At 47.4% G+C, this 20,213-nt stretch overlaps 1 protein-coding gene across 1 annotated transcript in view; it reads left to right on the forward strand.

Moving 5' to 3' along the window:
* LOC132390964 (protocadherin-16-like) overlaps window positions 1-20,213 on the forward strand; it is a 491,141-nt gene that overhangs the window by 276,381 nt on the left and 194,547 nt on the right. Inside the window, exons 3-4 of the mRNA XM_059963494.1 lie at window positions 2,731-2,919; window positions 5,290-5,521. Coding sequence (XP_059819477.1) covers window positions 2,731-2,919; window positions 5,290-5,521 — 421 coding nt within the window. The remainder of the gene's footprint in view (window positions 1-2,730; window positions 2,920-5,289; window positions 5,522-20,213) is intronic.

Below are 20,213 nucleotides of genomic sequence, written 5' to 3' on the forward strand. Positions count from 1 at the left end.
CCCTGCAGCCATGTCTCCGTTATCCCAACAACATCATAGTTACCCATTCGCACCTGAGCTTCAAGCTCATCTGCCTTATTTCTGACACTTCGTGCATTCAGATAAAGAATTTTTAGCCTATTTCTCCTCTCTCTGTTTAAATCGCTGCCTATTGTGCTTAACCCAGCTCCCCGAACTCCCATCGGGCTATACGCCCCTTGAATTTTGTTGTCCTTCCTAAATTTACTTATTCTTTCTGCACATTCTACTCCATGTTCCGTCAGACCATCCCTCTGTACATGTGTCCTCCTTATCACTTGTTCCGCCTCACCTTTCTCTACTACACACTTAATATTCCGGAACCATGTAGTCCCCACCTGTCCTTTATTCTTCATCTCGCTATCCTCTCTCACATTCTGGATCCCTGCCCCCTGCAAATTTAGTTTAAACCCCCCCGAGCAGCACTAGCAAACTTCCCTGCAAGAATGTTAGTACGGCTCCAGTTCAGGTGTAAACCGTCCTGTCGGAACAGATCCCACCTTCCCTGGAACAAAGCCCAATTATCTAAAAACCTGAAGCCCTCCCTCCTGCACCATCCTCTCAGCCACGTATTAATCTATAATCCTTCTGTTCCTTGCCTCACTCGCACATGGCACAGGTAGCAATCCTGAGATTGTTACCCTGGAGGTCCTGCCCTTCAGCTTTGCACCTAACTCCCTGAACTCACTTCGCAGGACCCCCTCACTCATCCTACCCACGTCGTTGGTCCCTACATGGACCACAACATCTGGGTTCTTGCCCTCCCTCTCGAGAATAACCTGCACCCGATCTGAGACGTCCCGGACCCTGGCACCAGGGAGGCAACATACCATCCCAGACTCCCGATCTTCCCCACAAAATCTCCTATCCGCCCCCCTGACTATAGAATCCCCTATCACTACCGCTCTCTTCTCTTCCTTCCCTTCCTAGTCGAGGGTCCAACCTCAGTGCCAGAGACAGGACCACTGCAACTTGTTCCTGGTAGGTCACCAACAGTATCCAAAATGGTATTCTTATTGTTGATGGGAACGGCCACAGGGGTGCTCTGCTCTCTCTGTCTGCTCCCCCTGCCTGTCTTGACTGTCACCCATTTGTCTACCTCCTGTCTTTTCTGTGTGACTACCTCCCGATAACTCTTATCTATCTCTTCCCCAATTAAGCACAAGATTGGTGCAGGGGGCAGTGTTGGGAAATGTACAATAATGCATTTTGGTAAAAGGAACAATCATGCAGACTATTATCTAAATGGAGAGAAGGTTTAAATATCAGAGGTGCAGAGAAACTTAGGAGTCCTCATGCAAGACTCCTGGAAGGTTAATTTACAGGTTAAGTTTCTGTTAAAGAAAGCAAATGTAATGTTAGCATTTACTTTAAGGGGAATAGAATATAAAAGCAAGGAGATAATGCTGAGCTCGTCAGGCTGCACTTGGAGTACTGGTTTTGGGCCCATACCTCAGAAGAATGTGTTTTCATTGGAGAGAGTCCAGAGGGGGTTCACGAGGATGATTCCAGGAATGAAGGGGTTAACATATGAGAGAGTTTGGCAGCTTTTCACCTGTACTCACTGAAATTTAGAAGAATGCAGGAGGATCTCATTGGGAGCTACCGAATGCTGAAAGGACTCGATAGAGTAGATGTGGAGAGGATGTTTCCTATGGTGGGTGTGTCCAGAACTAGAGGGGACAGCCTCAAAATTGAAGATCAACCCCTTAGAACAGAGGTAAGGAGGAATTTTTTGAGCCAGAGAGTAGTAAATCTGTGGAAAGCTCTGCCACAGACTGCGGTGGAGGCCAAATCCATGTGTATATTTAAGAAGTTGGTTGTTTCCTGATCGGTCAGGGCATCAAAGGATATGGCGAGAAGGTGGTGTATGGAGTTGAGTGACATCTGGGATCAGCCATGATGGAATGGTGCAGCAGACTTGATGGGCTGAATGACCTAATTCTGCTCCTATGTGTTATAGTCTTATGATCTAAGGGCTATGGTGTTTCAAGAAGCCTTCTAACCTCCATCTTCTCATACACAAAGAGGGATGGGCAATAGATGTGGCTTTTCAATGATGCTCAGGTCCTGAAATATGACTTTAAAAAAGAAAGGTCTTCCTTTACACCATACACATACTCACAATGAGATGAACTGCACATGAAACTCAAGGCAAATATCCTTGAGTTGAGAGAGAAGCTGAACTATTTTGTGTGTCCAAAAGCTCAAGTATTAAAATCTGTTTTTGTGTATTTTTTCTAGGAAACAGTTTGGTTGTAATTTGATTAAACAAACATTACATGCTTCTTAAACTGAGTTGGCAGCATTTGGACTTCTGATGATGATCTGGCAGTTTCTGAGTCTGCATTTGCTAGAAGTGGCAGGGCAGGGAAAGATCTCCAAGGCAAAACATTTGCAGTTGTGTTTCTGTTCTGCCATGCATCAGTGTGACTTCAGAGAGTGGGCTCAATACCTGCAATTCTGGTTGATGGAACAAGGCAGATTAATAGTTAAGCATGGAATAGATGGACCAAAAAGGGCCTTTTTCTGTGCTGTAGTGTTCTAAGTCTCTGCACTGTAATGCACATTAGCTGTTGGGCTAAGTCTCACCGTACCTTCAGATCATGCACACCCTTCTGCCTACAACGCAAGAATTCAAGTGCCAGAGTCCAATAAGTTTCCTATCATATGTTTGAGACCGTCATATTCTTGATCCTTTCTTCTCCACAGATCTCTGCCACCGATGCTGACAGTGGAAGTTTTGGAAGTGTTACGTATTCAATTGGTTCTGGAATTGGCAGCTTGCCACCTACTCAGTTCACTGTCGACCAACACACAGGTCAAATCTGCACCTCAGGAGCCTTGGACAGGGATGAGGAGCCCGACCATTATGAATTCACAGTGACTGCTGTTGATGGGGTAAGGATCTTCACCGGCCTCCGTGTCTCAGTACCATGTAAATGCAGTGAATGCAGATCTGGCTATGGGCAACCTGCACACTCCTGAATCAGAAAATCATGAGTCATGTGTATTCTCAAAAAGTCATTATGGCAATGCTCTGCTGTTGGGAGGAACAATACAGAGAGAGGTTGGCACTAAGGATGGAATGCACTATTGATCACAATGCTTTTTGAAAGGAAAATCTGTATGTTCTCTTCTGTAGGTGTAAAGGGTACAGGGTAATTTCTTAAAAAATCATTTACAGTATCTGTATTTATTCAGGAGACAGACACAGAGTCTACAGAACTGAGGCAAAGCAGCAATGGGTTCTTGAACCCTATACAGATTACAGAGGATGAGGTGTTTGTTTTCTTGAGGAAAATTAGGGTGGATAAATCCCTAAGGCCTGACAAGTTGTTCCCTTGTACCCTGTGGGAGGCAAGTGCAGAAGTTGCAGGAGCCCTGGAAGAGATTTATAACTCATCCTTAGAAATAGGTGAGGTAGCAGAGGATTGGAGGATAGCTAATAAGACCATAAGACGTAGGGGTACAATTAGGCTATTCAGCCCATCAAGTCTGCTCCGCCATTCCATCATGGCTGATCTTGGATCCCACTCAAGCCCATACACCTGCCTTATTGCCATATCCTTTAATGATCTGACCAGGAAACTATCAAATTCCACTTTAAGTATACCTACAGACTTGACCTCCACTGTGGTCTGTGGCAGAGCATTTCACAGATTCACTACACCCTGGCTAAAAAAAAATCCTCCTTACCTCTGTTCTAAAAGGTTGTCCCTCAGTTTTGATCCTGTGCCCTCAGTTTTGGATACCTTCACTATAGGAAACATCCTCTCCACATCCACCTTATGTAGTCCTTTCAACATTCAGTAGGTTTCAATAAGATCCCCCCGCATTCTTCTAAATTCCAGTGAGTACAGGCCCAAAGCTGCTGAACTTTCCTCATATGTTAACCCCTTAATTCCTGGAATCATCTTCATGAACCTCCTCTGGACTCTCTCCAATGACAACACATCCTTTCTGAGATATGTGGACAATACTCCAAGTGCAGCCTGACGAGTACCTTATAAAGCCTCAGCATTATCTCCTTGCTTTTATATTCCCCCTTGAAATAAATGCCAATATTGCAATGGCCTCCTTTACCACAGACTCAGCCCGTAAATTAACCTTTTGTAAGTCTTGCATGAGGACTTCTAAGTCCCTCTGTGCCTCTGATGTTTGAATTTTCTCCCCATTTAGATAATAGTCTGCACTATTGTTCCTTTTATCAAAATGCATTATTGTAATTTCCCAACACTATTCCATCTGTCACTTTTTTGTCCATTCTTCCAATTTGTCTAAGTCCTGCTGAAATTACATTGCTTCCTCAGCACTACCTACCCCTCCACCTATCTTCGTATCATCCACAAACTGCCACAAAGCCATCAATTCCATGCATTCTTCTCATGCATCGATTGGTTGTGGATACTGCTGCCATGCCACACTGACCTTGAGAAGTGACAATTTGCAAATTATTTACAATCTGACTATTTGGCTATGTAAAGTCAGTGTCCATCCTTCAAGGACAGTCTTGAACCAGATCACATTTAACACCATTCCAATTCCCTCATGGTCATCTCTTATGTTTTTATACTAGCTCTTTCTTCCATTTCATTTTTAGAATTACATTTAGTAATCTCCAATAACCCAGGTCAGCTGATCTATCAGGTATCCAAGAATCTAGCATAATAAAGTTGTGCAGCACAGAAACAGGCCCTTTGTCCCATCAAATCCATGCTCTCCTCTTTGCACATCTTTATGAATCCCATTTATTCCATATTCTTTATGTCTTGTTTAGCTAAATGTCTCATCATCATGGTGATCATATCTGATTGTGCCATCTCACCGGGCAGCAGTTCCACATAAGCCTCTGGGTGCTCAGTCCTTTTCAATTGACCATCGGATTGGGCTATTGTGGTGCTCAGTCCCCTTCAGTGCCCACTAACCATCAGATCAGGCTATCGTAGACTTAAAGTTGCTGACACTTTGAGATTGGCCCTCTGATTACTCAAATGATAAGCCCACCAGACAGTCCAGTGATGGATGAAGAGGGGTTTAACTCCAGTTGCCTTGGGATGTTCCCACACAATCAGATGGGACCTGTTGTCCTTGGGTCTGTGCAGACTGCTCTGCCCTCCACAGAAGTCCTGGGATTTTGCTATAGTAACTTTGTCAGTCAGTTACGTTTCACCAATCTGTTCATCCCCTTGCAATGCAGAGTAGTCACAGGGGGGAAAGGCCTCTCAGAGATTGTTAGATGTTAACTATGCTCCTCACTCTCTCCTTCAGGGTGGCCTGAACTCTATGGCCTATGTCAAAGTTTACCTGGATGATATCAATGACAACAGGCCAGTGTTCTACCCCGTGCAGTATGCAGCCAGCCTAAGCACACAGAGTCTGCCAGGAACAGTAGTGCTCAAAGTCTTTGCTTACGACAAGGATGGAGGACGGAATGGAAAGCTGACCTATCAGATCGTTGCAGGCAACCTGCCTCCCCTGTTCACCCTCAACAGAGACACAGGTAGGTGTCAGCACAGCGTGACACCATGGAAGCAGCTTTGGATCTGTTGGTCAATGGGACTGGTCATTTGCCCAGTCAGCATGGTTTTTGTGACAAGAGCAGTGTCCTGTCCCCTGCCAGCACATAATTGGGAAATCAGGGAATCTCTCCAAGATCCAGGCCACAGCTGATCCCTGGAGTACCTGACGCAAGGATCTCAGGCAGGAACTGGGAGTGAGCCTTGTGCTGCTTCCTTATCACTAATCTACAGCTCACTTGGCTGCTTCATTGGTGTGAGCTCAGAGCTGGTCTTTCTCCAGTTCCCTTGACGAGTTTCATTGTGTTCATTAAGTAGTTTCCTGCACTCTGAGAATTTCCTGCCTCCTTGAGGCAGCTGTGAGCAGCCCATTGTTTTGCTCAGTTTCCCACCCAATTCTGAACAAAATGTTGACAACAATCTCCAGATCCGGGAGTCTGACACAGTGCTATTGCTTTACACTTCTTGACATCAGTAAATAATGCTGAGATATCAGGTGCATTCACAGCTGAGGTTTCTGTCTCGGAGAATTTATTTAAGCCTCCGCTTCTGACAGAACCACAACCCTGCCTGGGTCTGTAAGGGTGAGTCAGGAAAGTTTAACTATGCTTCATTCAGTATCACGGAGGGAGACCAAGGAAGTAAAGATAAAGATTTTTCCTGGCAGGTATCTGGGCATCCTGATCTTATCCTAGGCCAGTAGTGGGAGGTAGATATCTGGGTACCCTCACCCTACCCTGGGCAAAAGGTATATCAGTATCCTCACCCTGCTCAGGGGCAGTAGTGGGGGAACAGTAGATATCTGGGTACCCTAATCCTGTCCAGGGCAGTAGTGAGTGAACAGTAGATATCTGGATAACCTTACCCTGACCGGGGCAGTAGCTGGGGAACAGTAGGCTCCTGGATTTCCTCGCCCTGTCTAGAGACAGTGGGTGGGGAATCATGGGTATCTGGGTACTCTCACCCTGCCCAGGGATAGTAATTATCTGGATGCCCTGACCATGCCCAGGGGCAGTAGTTGGGTGGGTGTATATCTGAGTGCCCTCGCTCTGCCCAAGGGCAGTAGTAGAGGAGACTGCATATATCTGGATACCCTCACCCTGCCTAGGGGCAGTAGTGCGAGGGTTCAGATTACTGGGTACCTTCACCCTGCCCAGTAGTCAGGGGAGGGGAGAACTCATACTGTTTAGCTCTGGCCAAAGGAGTCAGTTAACTAAATTCAGATCCACAATGTCTTGGCTGTTGTCTGGTTGAAGTGTTAGATACACATCTCTGTGAAGGCATGCTGTACGTACCATTGTTGGTCTCATCACCGCTTTCCTCTTCCTCTTCCTATTCCTATAATAGCAGATTAAAACTTTTAAAAATATATCAGGAAGTATGGACTTGTAAACAATATTAGCATGAGATCCCGACTTGCAACTCTGCCCCTTCTGCCTTCATGGTCCAGAGTATGTTTGAATGTAGGAGGAGTGGAAGTTAGTTGTTCACGCACCCACCCCCCAACCTCATTTACCATTACAGTCATCAAGGCAAAAAGTAATAGAGCAGTGACTCAGGCCCTTCGGCCCAGTCAGTCCATGCTGACCACAGTGTCCACGTAGCTAGTCCAATCCCTCCAAGCTCCACCCCTCCATGTAGCTTCTTGAATGATAGTATTACTCCTGTCTCAACCTCTTTTCCTCTGGCAGCTAGTTCCATATACTCTTCACCCTCAGCATGAAAAAGTTGCCTCTCAGGTTCTCTTTAAATATTTCCCCTCTCACCCTAAATCTATGCTCCCTAGTTCTCCCCACCTTAAGGTAAAAATGTTACCACACTCCTTACCTATATTGCTCATACTTTTAAATGTCTCTATAATGTTGCCCCCTCTTTCTGCTATGTTCTCAGGAATAAACGCCTAGCTTGGCCAACCTCTCCATATATCTCAGGCTCACTAGTCTTGGGAACATCCTCTTAAATTCTGTCTGCATTTTTTCCAGTTTAACTACATCTTTCCTATAACAGAATGACCAAACCTGTACACTGTACTCCAAGTGCGACCTCACGTCTATACTCACTTCAAAGGTTCAAAGGTCAAGTTTAATGTCAGAGAAATGTATACAATATACATCCTGAAATGCTTTTTCTTTGCAAAACATCCACGAAAACAGAGAAGTGCCGAAAGAATGAATGGCAGTTAAATGTGAAAACCCCAAAGATCCTCCCCCTCCCATGCGTAAGCAGCAACGAGCCACAATCCCCCCTCCCCCACCAGCAAAATTAAATGCGCATCAATGCAATCACCGAGCCCAAGCGTGAGCTAAGCGATAGCAAAGACACAGACCTTGCAGTTACCCCAAAGGCTTCGCATTTCATCTGAATTCAACAACCCACAGGTTCTCTCTCTCCCTGGCAAGGGAGAGGGAGGTGTCCCCCATTTTCACAGCGGGTGAGAGGCACAACAACACCCGTTGGTTTACGATCTTAAAAGTCTGTTTTGTTGCTTTTTTCAAGCTCTGTGCCCTGTCACGTACCCCGTGACCAGGTTACTGAACCAGCAGAAATGGGATACACCTTGGTGTCTGGTATTACTGTAACTAGTAGTGTTTATTAGTAAACTAAGTAATACAGTACTATAAAATGCAAATATATGAAACAGGTTAGCAATGATATATACAGAAGTGTGGGAATAGGAATCAAGACCAAGCTCTTTCAAAGTCTAGGGGTAAATGGATAGTCTTACGATGGTGAAGAGTTCAGTTTAGGTTGAGGTAGTTCTGGTGTAATGTTGGGGAGAGAGAGAGAGTGAGAGGTGATGCCTTCGAACCTTCGAACCTTCTGTTATCTTCCTGTCCTGTGCTGCTCACTGACTGTGACCCTGTACAACCATTCTTCAGTGGTAGACCTGCCACCCAGGCAAGGGTGGACACACAAACAAGTCCCCACCGGTCACACCTTCACTCACTGTGAGCCACTGATCGATTCCCCAAATCGATCCTCCAAACCCCCACCTTCACGTGCCTGCACAACACTCTTTCAGTGTCCCGTGGTGTGTCTGCTTGTGTCTTTGCAGACCTGCTTTTTATCATGAGTTGCTGGACACTGGCTGTCCATCAAACCAGCTCCGCCTTGCTGTCTCTGCAAGAATCTTCCAAGCAGGCAAAAGTGTGTTTGGAGCAAAGGTAAACAATCAGCCAAGGAGCCATAATATTAAATCATGTCTCTCTCTCTCTCTCTCTCTCTCTCTCTCTCTCTCTCTCTCTCTCTCCCTTTCTCTCTCTCTCACTCCCTCATTAGCAGCATAGTTCACAGGGGGGTCAACTCTGGACCCCATCTTAGCTTGGTTTGCTCATCACAGTCCAAAGATCGTAAAGACCTCGGGTCTTTGGACCCACAGCAAAAGATTTTCTGGCCTCCCCAATGACACACGAGATCATAGGCTTCTGAACACGATCTAGATTCCCAGGCCAAACCCTTAGCATGTTGAATAGCAGCCAGTTGTGGAACCCTGAGAATGGGTCCCATTTCCGCAAAGAACCAAAGCCTGCTTGTAACTCCAGATCAAGGTCTTCAAAAGAACCCTGAAAGGAAAAAATAAGGATATTAAAGGGTAGAAATAGAGCTGTTTTTGAAGATGCAAGCAAGGCACTGTGGCGACCCACTTCCCAGTGCACTCGAACCGGCTCACAAAATGGTGCGCGCCGGCATTGAGGCCGGTCCCAAAAAGGACGCCAGGCCTTCTTCACCAGCAAGGGGAAAAGCCTGCGCACAGGACAGGACTGTGAATATGCACCTGCTACAGCATTCCCACCCGGGGAGGGCGGGATCAGGAAGGCTTTAAAATGAGGCCGTGAAGTTTGAATAAATCTCTTTTGCAACTGCAGCTCACCGACTGCGTGTCGTTATTTCAGTGCTGCGTGTAGCACACCACTACAATTGGTGACCCCGACAGCCCAAACGATATTTGGACCGGAGATGAACGAAGCCGCATCTGTTCATGCAGTTTCGTTAAAACTGCCAAGCTTCTGGACGCTGCGACCTCACCTATGGTTCCAGCAAGCAGAAGCCCTATTCCACATTCGGCAGATAACCGTGGATTCCACACGTTACTACTACGTGGTGAGCTCCCTCAACCAGGATACAGCCGCCCAGGTTGAGGAGTTCATACAATCGCCCCCGGAGGATGGCAAATACACAGAATTCGAAGACTTGCTCATAAGGATTTTCGGACTCTCACAGCACGAGCGAGCTGCCTGCTTACTGCACCTGGATGGTTTGGGACACAGGCCGCTGTCGGCTTTGATGAACGAGATGCTGGTCCTGGCTGGAGGTCACAAGCCCTGCCTCATGTTTGAGCAGGCATTCCTGGAGCAGCTGCCCGAGGACATACGCCTGCTGCTGTCCGACGTGGATTTCAGTGACCCCTGGAAGGTGGCGGCCCGGGCAGACATGCTGTGGAAAGCCAAGGAGAGTGCAGCATCCATCACACAGATCACCAGGCCACGCTCCCAGCAGCAGACCAGACCAGGCCCAGCCACATAGCCCACTAACCCCAGAGGCAGGGGTGAGGAGACCAATGAACAATGGTGCTTTTACCACCAGCGGTGGGGCGCAGAAGCCTGCCGCTGTAGTCCGCCCTGCAAGTTCCCGGGAAACACCAGGGCCAGCCGCCGCTGATGGCTACGACGGCTGGCCATCAGGATAGCCTCCTATATGTCTGGGACAAGCAGTCGGGATGCCGCTTTTTGGTCGACGCTGGAGCCGAGATCAGCATCTTACCTCCAACGAGTTACGACACCCACAACAGAGAACCGGGTCCCACCCTGAGGGCTGCGAATGGCAGCACAGTAAAGGCCTACGGCACCCGTATGGTGCAGCTACAGTTCGGCTCCAGTCGGTTCACGTGGGACTTCACACTGGCTGCCGTAACCCAACCGCTCCTGGGGGCAGATTTTTTGCGAGCTCACAGCCTACTGGTCAACCTGCAAGGGAAGAAACTGGTCCATGCCGAGACCTTTCCAACACGGCAGTCGGTGGAGTGCTGGAACAACTCATCGAGGGTCGCTGGCAACCCCTGGTGTTCTTCAGCAAACACCTACGACCACTCGAGCTCAAATACAGTGCTTTCGACCAGGAACTGTTGGCGCTATACCTGGCAATCCGGCATTTCAGGTACTTCTTAGCAGGTAGGCCCTTCACCGCGTTCACGGACCACAAACCGCTTACCTTTGCGTTCTTGAAAGCGTCCTACCCCTGGTTGTCCCGCCAGCAGCGACATCTGTCCTACATCTCCGAATACACAACGGATGTCCGGCATGTCTCGGGAAAGGACAATGTCATGGTGGACGCTCTCTCCAGACCTAACATCCAACCCCTGTCCCAGGAGGTAGACTATGAAGCACTGGCAGAGGCGCAGCAGGCAGACAAAGGGATCCCTAGTTACAGAACCGCAGTCTCCGGTTTGCAGCTCCAGGACCTCCCAGTAGGCCCAGGTGAGAGTAGCCTACTCTGTGATGTCACCACCGGCCAACCCCGTCCCGTCGTCCCGGCAACCTGGTGGCGGTGCGTTTTCAACTCCATTCACAACTTAGCGCACCCCTCCATCAGGACAACCATCTGGATGGTAGCCAACAGGTTCATTTGGCACAGACTCCGCAAGCAGGTCAGTGAATGGGCCAGAACGTGCATGCACTGCCAAACAGCCAAGGTGCAGTGGCACACCAAAGCTCTGCCGCAGCAGTTCCACCCCACCTGCCGGCGTTTCGACCACATTCATGTGGATATTGTGGGCTTGCCAGTATCGCGTGGAGCGCGGCACCTCCTCACTATCATAGACCGGTTCACAAGATGGCCAGAGGCGGTCCCACTCACTGACACCACCTCCGAATCCTGCGCCCGAGCACTGATTGCAACCTGGGTGTCACGCTTTGGTGTACCGGCCTACATTAACTCCGACAGAGGCGCCCAGTTCACTTCCAACCTGTGGTCAACTATGGCCAGCCTTTTGGGGACACAGCTGCACCACACAACTGCCTACCACCCACAGTCGAACGGACTAACGGAGCGTTTCCACCGTTACCTGAAGTCGGCTCTCATGTCCCGCCTCAAAGGGCCTAACTGGGTGGACGAGCTTCCCTGGGTCCTGCTTGGAATCCGTACAGCGCCCAAAGAGGATCTGCACACTTCGTCGGCCGAGTTGGTGTACGGCTCACCCCTGAGTTGGTCATCCCAGGAGAGTTCAGACCAGCCCCAAGGGGGCAAGAGGAAGAACCCGCAGCAGTCCTGGACAGACTACATGAGAGGCTCTGTAAACTGGCCCCCATACCCACTTCACAGCATGGGCAGGACCCGACCTGCATACCCAAAGATCTGCAGAACTGTAAGTTTGGTTTTGTACGATGGGGCGGACACTGGACACTGCTACAACTGCCCTACGAGGGGTCATTTACGGTGATCAGAAACAATGGGTCCACATTCATGCTGGACATTGGGGGGAGAGAGGAGGTTTTCACAGTTGACCGACTCAAACCGGCCCATGTGGTCTTGGCACAGCCGGTTGAGATTCAGGCACCACGGCGCAGAGGCAGACCTCCCAAACAGAGACCGACCCAGACTGAGGACATTGGGGGGGTGTATCGCCGGTTTTGGGGTGTGGGGTTATGTGGCGACCCACTTCCCAGTGCACTCGAACCGGCTCACAAAGTGGGGCACACCGGCATTGAGGCCGGTCCCAAAAAGGGCGCCAGGCCTTCTTCACCAGCAAGGGGAAAAGCCTGCGCGCGGGACGGGACTGTGAATATGCACCCCCTACAGCATTCCTGCCTGGGGAGGGCGGGAACCGGAAGGCTTTAAAGCGAGGCCGCGAAGTTTGAATAAATCTCTTTTGCAACTGCAACTCACCGACTGCGTGTCGTTATTTCAGTGCTGTGTGTAGCACACCGCTACAGCACCATGATTCATCCTAAGCTCCACCCACAGAAGCTCAGTAGAGAGCTGAATCACTACAGGGTCCGGAAACTGCAGCATGGTGGACAGGAAGGTTATACAGAAGGTAGTTAAAACTGCCAACACATCACCAGCTCCAGCCTACCCATCAGTAAGGAGACGACAAGTAAGGAGACACCAATAACCTCAAGTTCTGGGTCTACACCATTGTGGTTATAGGAGTTGACTCTGGGGCAGCAGGAAGTTGTTCTGGCAGCTTGGGACACATTTCTTCTGGACATTTTGGCATCTCAAACAGTGCAAGGCAAGCTGCTCAATTGACTGATCTATCCCAGAACACTAGTCAAAGCTTCAAGCCAGTGCTTTCATTTTGGCCACACCTAGATGACCAGCATGTATCTCCTCCAACACCTTAGCTCTCAGCTTGGATGGTACAACAGTTCTCAATCCCCACATAAGTCAAGCCCTGTCAAGGGCAAGTTTATCCCAACTCTGGTAAAGATGCTGAAACTGGAATTTCTGCTGCATATTTCAGCACATGCAGACCTGAGAAAATGTGAGGTCTTTTCTTGTTTCCCTTTGGATAATCTCTGCCGTAAAAGGCAGACTTTTGATTTGCATTTGGGAAAGTATGTCAAGAGGAGTGTTCGTTTTTGTAAATTTTTCAGGTACCTCCCTTTCCAAGGGTAAACAGGACAATTGATTAATATTTCCTTGATTGACATTCCTCTTGAACTCAGTTTTGTAATTGAGTCCTACAAGAAACAGAGCCCCTTCCTGTATTTGTGATGCTGCTGTTAGTGGAACACCCTCCTGTGGATTGAAAATGGACACTTGTGATTGATGATTATTAATCATCAATTACTTCCCATGGAAGAATTGGTTGAAATGTTTTAAAACCCAAATCAGACTCAAGCCCTCTCTGTCAATCTGTGTGTAAGTGTTCCCTGTAGCAGCAAGGGAACATGATGCAAAAGTTATGGGGCGTACACTTCCATCACTCATATCATGTGATATGACACCTATGCCAAAAGGCGAGGTGTCATAGGTAAACTTCACTGGACGATATGGATCTTAATGTGTGAATACAGTGTCTGATGTCACCATTTCCTTTACCTTTTTGAAAGCCATCTCACACTGCTTTGTCCATTGCCATTTCTTCCTGATCTGTCATAATAACTTCAAGGGGTGGAGCACAGTAGCCTGGTTTGCAGGAACCGGTTATATAATTGACAAATCATGTAAAGGATGGCAACTGCAACACATCCTTTGTCCCTGGGGCATCTACCACTGCTTGAATTTTCTCAGCACACTTGTGTAATTGTTGTGCTTCTCAGCACAGTGTGTAATTCTTGTGCATCAACAGTGTGACCACAATAAGTGATGCTTGATTTAAAGAATTCATACTTGTTGCATTGTGTTCTGAGCCCATGATCTTCTAACCTTTTTAGAACTCACTTGAGATTTTGGAGATGTTCTTGTCATTTTTACCAGTAATAATGCTGTCATTCAGGTAACAGTGATTGTCTGGGCAGCAATGCAGCATCGGGTCTGTAGCTTTATGCCAGAGTGCAGGTGCAGATGCTACTCCAAAAATCAGCCTATTACAATGGTAAAGCCTTTGTGAGTGATTATGATGAGAAACACTTCGGACTCTTCTTCCATCTCCATCCATGGGTAGTCCTCAGCTAAGTCCACTTTGCTGAAGTATTTTCCTCCAGAAAGGTTTGCAATGATATCCTCTACCCTGGGCAGAGGGCATTGATTAATACTGGGTTGATGGTGACCTTAAAATTACTACAGATCCTGACAGACCCATTGTTCTTCCTACTGGGACCACTGGTGTTGCCCATTGGCTTCATTCAACCTTGGAAAGAACCCCTACAGTCTCCAGGCAATCTGGCTCACTGGCACTTTATCATGGATGGTACAGTATAAAGAACTGGATGGGCTTTGTAAAACTTGGATGTGGCATTTTCATTTAACCTTTGATATGTTTGAGTTTTTGAATGCCATCCTCGAACACTGCTGTGGCCTCATCCAATACTTTTCTTAATTTGTTTTCATTTGATTCTCTTCAAGTCAAGTCAAGTCAAGTCATGTCAAGTCACTTTTTATTGTCATTTCGACCATAACTGCTGGTACAGCAAACAGTAAAAATGAGCAATGTTTTTCAGGACCATGGTGCTACATGAAACAGTACAAAAACTACAGTGAACTATGTAAAAACAACACAGAAACAGAGTCTACACTAGACTACAGACCTACCCAGGACTGCATAAAGTGCACAAAACAGTGCAGACATTATAATAATTAATAAACAAGACAATAGACACAGCAGAGGGCAGTAAGTTGGTGTTGGTCCAGACTCTGGGTATTGAGGAATCTGATGGCTTGGGGGAAGAAATTGTTGCACAGTCTGGTCGTTAGACCCCGAATGCTTTGGTGCCTTATCCCAGATGGCAGGAAGGAGAAGAGTTTGTATGAGGGGTTCATGGGGTCCTACATACCACTGTTTGCTTTGCAGATGCAGAGTGTAATGTAAATGTCCGTGATGGCGGGAAGAGAGACCCCGATGATCTTTTCAGCTGACCTCACTATCCACTGCAGAGTCTCGCGATCCGAGTTGGTACAATTTCCGAACCAGGCAGTGATGCAGCTGCTCAGGATGCTCTCAACACAACCCCTGTAGAATGTGAATTTTATTATCTGAATGGTGTAAAGTTAGGTAAGGGAGAAATACAAAGAGATCTAGGAGTCCTTGTTCATCAGTCACTGAAGGTGAATGAGCAAGTGCAGCAGGCAGTGAAGAAGGCTAATGGAATGTTGGCCTTTATTACAAGGGGAATTGAGTACAAGAGCAAGGAATTCCTCTTGCATTTGTACAGGGCCCTGGTGAGACCACACCTGGAGTACTGTGTACAGTTTTGGTCTCCAGGGTTAAGGAAGGACATCCTGGCTGTAGAGGAAGTGCAGCATAGATTCACGAGGTTAATTCCTGGGATGTCCGGACTGTCTTACGCAGAGAGGTTAGAGAGACTGGGCTTGTACACGTTGGAATTAAGGAGATTGAGAGGGGATCTGATTGCAACATATAAGATTATTAAGGGATTGGACAACATAGAGGCAGGAAATATGTTCCAGATGCTGGGAGAGTCCAGTACCAGAGGGCATGGTTTGAGAATAAGAGGTAGGTCATTTAGGACAGAGTTAAGGAAAAACTTCTTCTCCCAGAGAGTTGTGGAGGTCTGGAATGCACTGCCTCGGAAGGCAGTGGAGGCCAGTTCTCTGGATGCTTTCAAGAAGGAGCTAGAGAGGTATCTTATGGATAAGGGAATCAAGGGATATGGGGACAAGGCAGGAACCGGGTATTGATAGTAGATGATCAGCCATGATCTCAAAATGGCGGTGCAGGCTCGAAGGGCCGAATGGTCTACTTCTGCACCTACTGTCTATTGTCTATTGTCTATTGTGATGAGGATAGGGGATGGGAGATGGACTTTACTCAGCCTTCGCAAAAAGTAGAGATGCTGCTGGGCTTTCTTTGCTATGGAGCTGGTGTTGAGGGACCAGGTGAGATTCTCCGCCAGGTGAACACCAAGAAATTTGGTGCTCTTAACAATCTCTACCGAGGAGCCGTCGATATTTAGGGGGGAGTGGTCATTCTGTGCCCTCCTGAAGTCAACAACCATCTCTTTTGTTTTGTTCACATTCAGAGACAGGTTGTTGACTCTGCACCAGTCCGTAAGCCGCTGCACCTCTTTTCTGTATACTGACTCATCGTTCTTGCTGATGAGACCCACCACGGTTGTATCATTGGCAAACCTGATGCTGTGGTTCAAACTGTGTGTTGCAGCACAGTCGTGGGTCAGCAGAGTGAACAGCAGTGGACTGAGCCCACAGCCCTGGGGGGCCCCCGTGCTCAGTATGATGGTGTTGGAGATGCTGCTCCCGATCCGGACTGACTGAGGTCTCCCAGTCAGGAAGTCTAGGATCCAGTTGCAGAGGGAGGTGTTCAGGCCCAGTTGGCTCAGCTTTCCAATCAGTTTCTGAGGGATGATTGTGTTGAATGCTGAACTGAAGTCTATGAACAGCATCCGAATGTATATGTCTTTTTTGTCCAGGTGGGTTAGGGCCAGGTGGAGGGTAATGTCAATGGTGTCATCTGTTGAACGGTTGGGACAGTTTGCAAACTGCAGGAGGTTCATTGAGGGGGGCAGCAGGGTCTTGATATGCCTCCTGACGAACCTCTCGGAACACTTCATGATGATGGATGTGAACGCAACGGGACGGTACTCATTGAGGCAGGACACAGAAGACTTCTTTGGCACGAGGATGATGGTGGTGGGCTTGAAGCACGTTGGAACGGTGGCGCTGCTCAGGGAGATGTTGAAGATGTCAGTGAGAACATCTGCTAGCTGGTCTGCACATCCTCTGACCACTCTACAGGAATATTTTCTGGTCCAGCAGCCTTCCATGGGTTGACTCTGCACAGGGTTCTTCTCACATCAGCCATGGTGAGGGTCATTTGGAAGAGAGGTGGACTTCCTCACCGCCAGGTCATTTTCTGCCTCAAAATGAACGTAGAAGTTGTTCAGCACAGCTGGGAGGGAGGCATTATCTGCACAGTCGGGTGATGTTATCCTGTAGTTGGTGATGCCCTGCATGCCCTTCCACATGCACTGCATGTCGCCGCTGTCCTGGAAGTGGCTGTGGATTTGCTGGGTGTGTGCACGCTTTGCCTCTCTGATGGCCTGGGACAGTTTGGCCCTTGCTGTTGTTAGGGCTGCCTTGTTGCCTGCTCTTAAGGCAGAGTCAGCAGAGCACGCATCTCTGCAGTCATCCATGGCTTCTGGTTAGCCCGTGTAGTGATGGTCTTGGACACAGTGCCATCATCGATGCACTTGCTGATGTAGCTGGTCAGGTAGGGTATGCGACATGCAAATACTGGATGAATCTCTAATCAAGCTGTAATTGGCTCAGCCAATCATGAACCCATAATGCTGACCCTCCTGTTTTTACAACATACAGTACAAGTTGAATGTGGCTTGTTAGTTGTTGTATTTCACTGTAACAAATGTCATTCCCACAGGATTTATCTTTTCTCCAGTTTAGCTTCTTAGTTGGACATCTGCAGGCTTCAGATTAGAATCTCTGAAATGGCATTCAAGCACACTTTATTCAACAACTGAAACAAATGAGCCTGTATCTAATTCCATTTTAATTAATTTGCTGTTCACTATTGTTAGCTTTCACATTGTAACTCTCAAGGCAATGCAGTCCTGTGTCACTCTCACCATTTTACCATTATCAGACTTTTTATCAAAAGCATGCAGATAAAATGATGAGAGGCACTGATCGTGTGGATAGTCAGAGGTTTTTTCCCAGGGCTGAAATGATTGTCACATGAGGATGCAGGTTTAAGGTGCTGGGGAGTAGGTACAGAGGAGTTGTCAGGGCTAAGTTTTTTACGCAGAGAGTGGTGAGTGCATGGAATGGGCTGCCAGCAACGGTGGTGGAGACAGATACCATAGGATCTTTTAAGAGACTTTTGGATAGGTACATGGAGCTTAGAAAAATAGAGAGCTCTGGATAAACCTAGTAATTTCTAAGTTAGGGACATGTTCAGCACAACTTTGTGGGCCAAAGGGCCTGTATTGTGCTGTAGGTTTTCTATGTTTCTATAGGTGCTCTGTTTGAAAATGCAATTTGACTTTTTATCTTTTTCTCTTCCCTGTGCAGTCCATTTATTATTGTCTACCTGACATGGTCTTTGTTCCTACTTTTTTGCATTTTCTGCAAGCTTTGCCTTGAAAACTGGCTAACAAGAGAAGTCAAACCCACATAAGTTCAGAAGGGAAGGAGGGAAAAGAGGAGAGCAGTAGTGATAGGGGATTCAATAGTTAGGGGGACAGGTAAGAGGTACTGTGGGAGAGATCGAGAATCCCGAATGGTCTGTTGCCTCCCTGATGTGAGGGTCCGCGATATCTCAGATCGAGTTCTCGGTATTCTCAGGAGGGAGGGTGAGCAGCCAGATGTCATGGTCCATGTAGGGACCAATGACATGGATAGGAAGAAGGAGGAGGTCCTGCAAAGGGAGTTTAGGGAGTTAGCTAAATATATGGCTAAGGAAATGGTGCAGGAGGGAGGGCTTCATGTTTCTGGACAATTGGGCTTTGTTCCACAGAAGGTGGGACCTGTTCCGATGGGGCTGTTTGTACCGGAACTGGAAGGGAACTAACATCCTTGTGGGTAGGTTAACTAGTGCTGCTCTGGGGGGTTTAAACTAGATTTGCAGGTGGAGGGAAACCAGAGTGTTAGAGCAGATGGTGAGGAGGAGGAGGATAAGGGTCACGCGAAGACTGCTTGTGTGGACAGAAATCAAAGGTTTGCATGTGATAGGAATGTTCCCAGGTGCCAAACTAAAGAGACTGGGGAAGAGGCATCTGGCTGTCAAATAGAGGAAGCTAGGAGACAGTGGGTGAGGGGGGACAGACAGATGATAGAGAAGAAACGCGCTCAGACCGAAGGTTTGAGATGTATCTATTTTAATGCAAGGAGTGTTGTGAACAAAGCGGATGAGCTTAGAGTGTGGATCAGTATTTGGAGATATGATGTGGTGGCCATTACAGAGACCTGGATGGCTCAGGGACAGGAATGGTTACTTCAAGTGCAGGGTTTTAGATGTTTCAGGAAGGACAGGAAGGGAGGCAAAAGAGGTGAGGGCGTGGCACTGTTGATCAGAGATAGTGTCACGGCTGCAGAAAAGATGGACGCCATGGAGGGATTGTCTACGGAGTCTCTGTGGGTGGAGGTTAGGAACAGGAAGGGGTCAATAACTTTACTGGGTGTTTTTTATTGGCCACCCAATAGTAACAGGGATATCGAGGAGCAGCTAGGGAAACGGACCCTGGAAAGGAGTAATAATAACAGAGTTGTTGTGATGGGAAATTTTAATTTCCCAAGTATAGATTGGCAGCTCCCTAGAGCAAGGGGTTTAGATGGGGTGGAGTTTGTTAGGTATGTTCAGGAAGGTTTCTTGACACAATATGTAGATAAGCCTACAAGAGGAGAGGCTGTACTTGATTTGGTATTGGGAAATGAACCTAGTCAGGTGTCAGATCTCTCAGTGGAGGAGTATTTTGGAGATAGTGATCATAATTCTATCTCCTTTACCATAGCACTGGAGAGAGATACGAACAGACAAGTTAGAAAAGTGTTTAATTGGAGTAAGGGGAATTATGAGGCTATCAGGCAGGAAACTGGAAGCTTAAATTGGAAACAGATGTTCTCAAGGAAAAGTACGTAAGAGATGTGACAAATGTTCAGGGAATATTTGTGTGAAGTTCTGTATAGGTACATTCCAATGAGACGGGGAAGTTATGGTAGGGTGCAGGAACCGTGATGTAAAAAGGCTGTAATAAATCTAGTCAAGAAGAAAAGAAAAGCTTACAAAAGGTTCAGAGAGCTAGGTAATGATAGAGATCTAGAAGATTATAAGGCTAACAGGAAGGAGCTTAAGAAGGAAATTAGGAGAGCCAGAAGGAGCCATGAGATGGCCTTGGTGGGCAGAATTAAGGAAAACCCCAAGGCATTCTACAAGTTCGTGAAGAGCAGGAGGATAAGACGTGAAAGAATATGACCTATCAAATGTGACAGTGGGGAAGTGTGTATGGAACCGGAGGAAATAGCAAAGGTACTTAATAAATACTTTGCTTCAGTATTCACTATGGAAAAGGCTCTTGGTGA

Source organism: Hypanus sabinus, chromosome 3 (genome assembly GCF_030144855.1).
Source record: "Hypanus sabinus isolate sHypSab1 chromosome 3, sHypSab1.hap1, whole genome shotgun sequence".
NCBI lineage: Eukaryota > Metazoa > Chordata > Chondrichthyes > Myliobatiformes > Dasyatidae > Hypanus > Hypanus sabinus.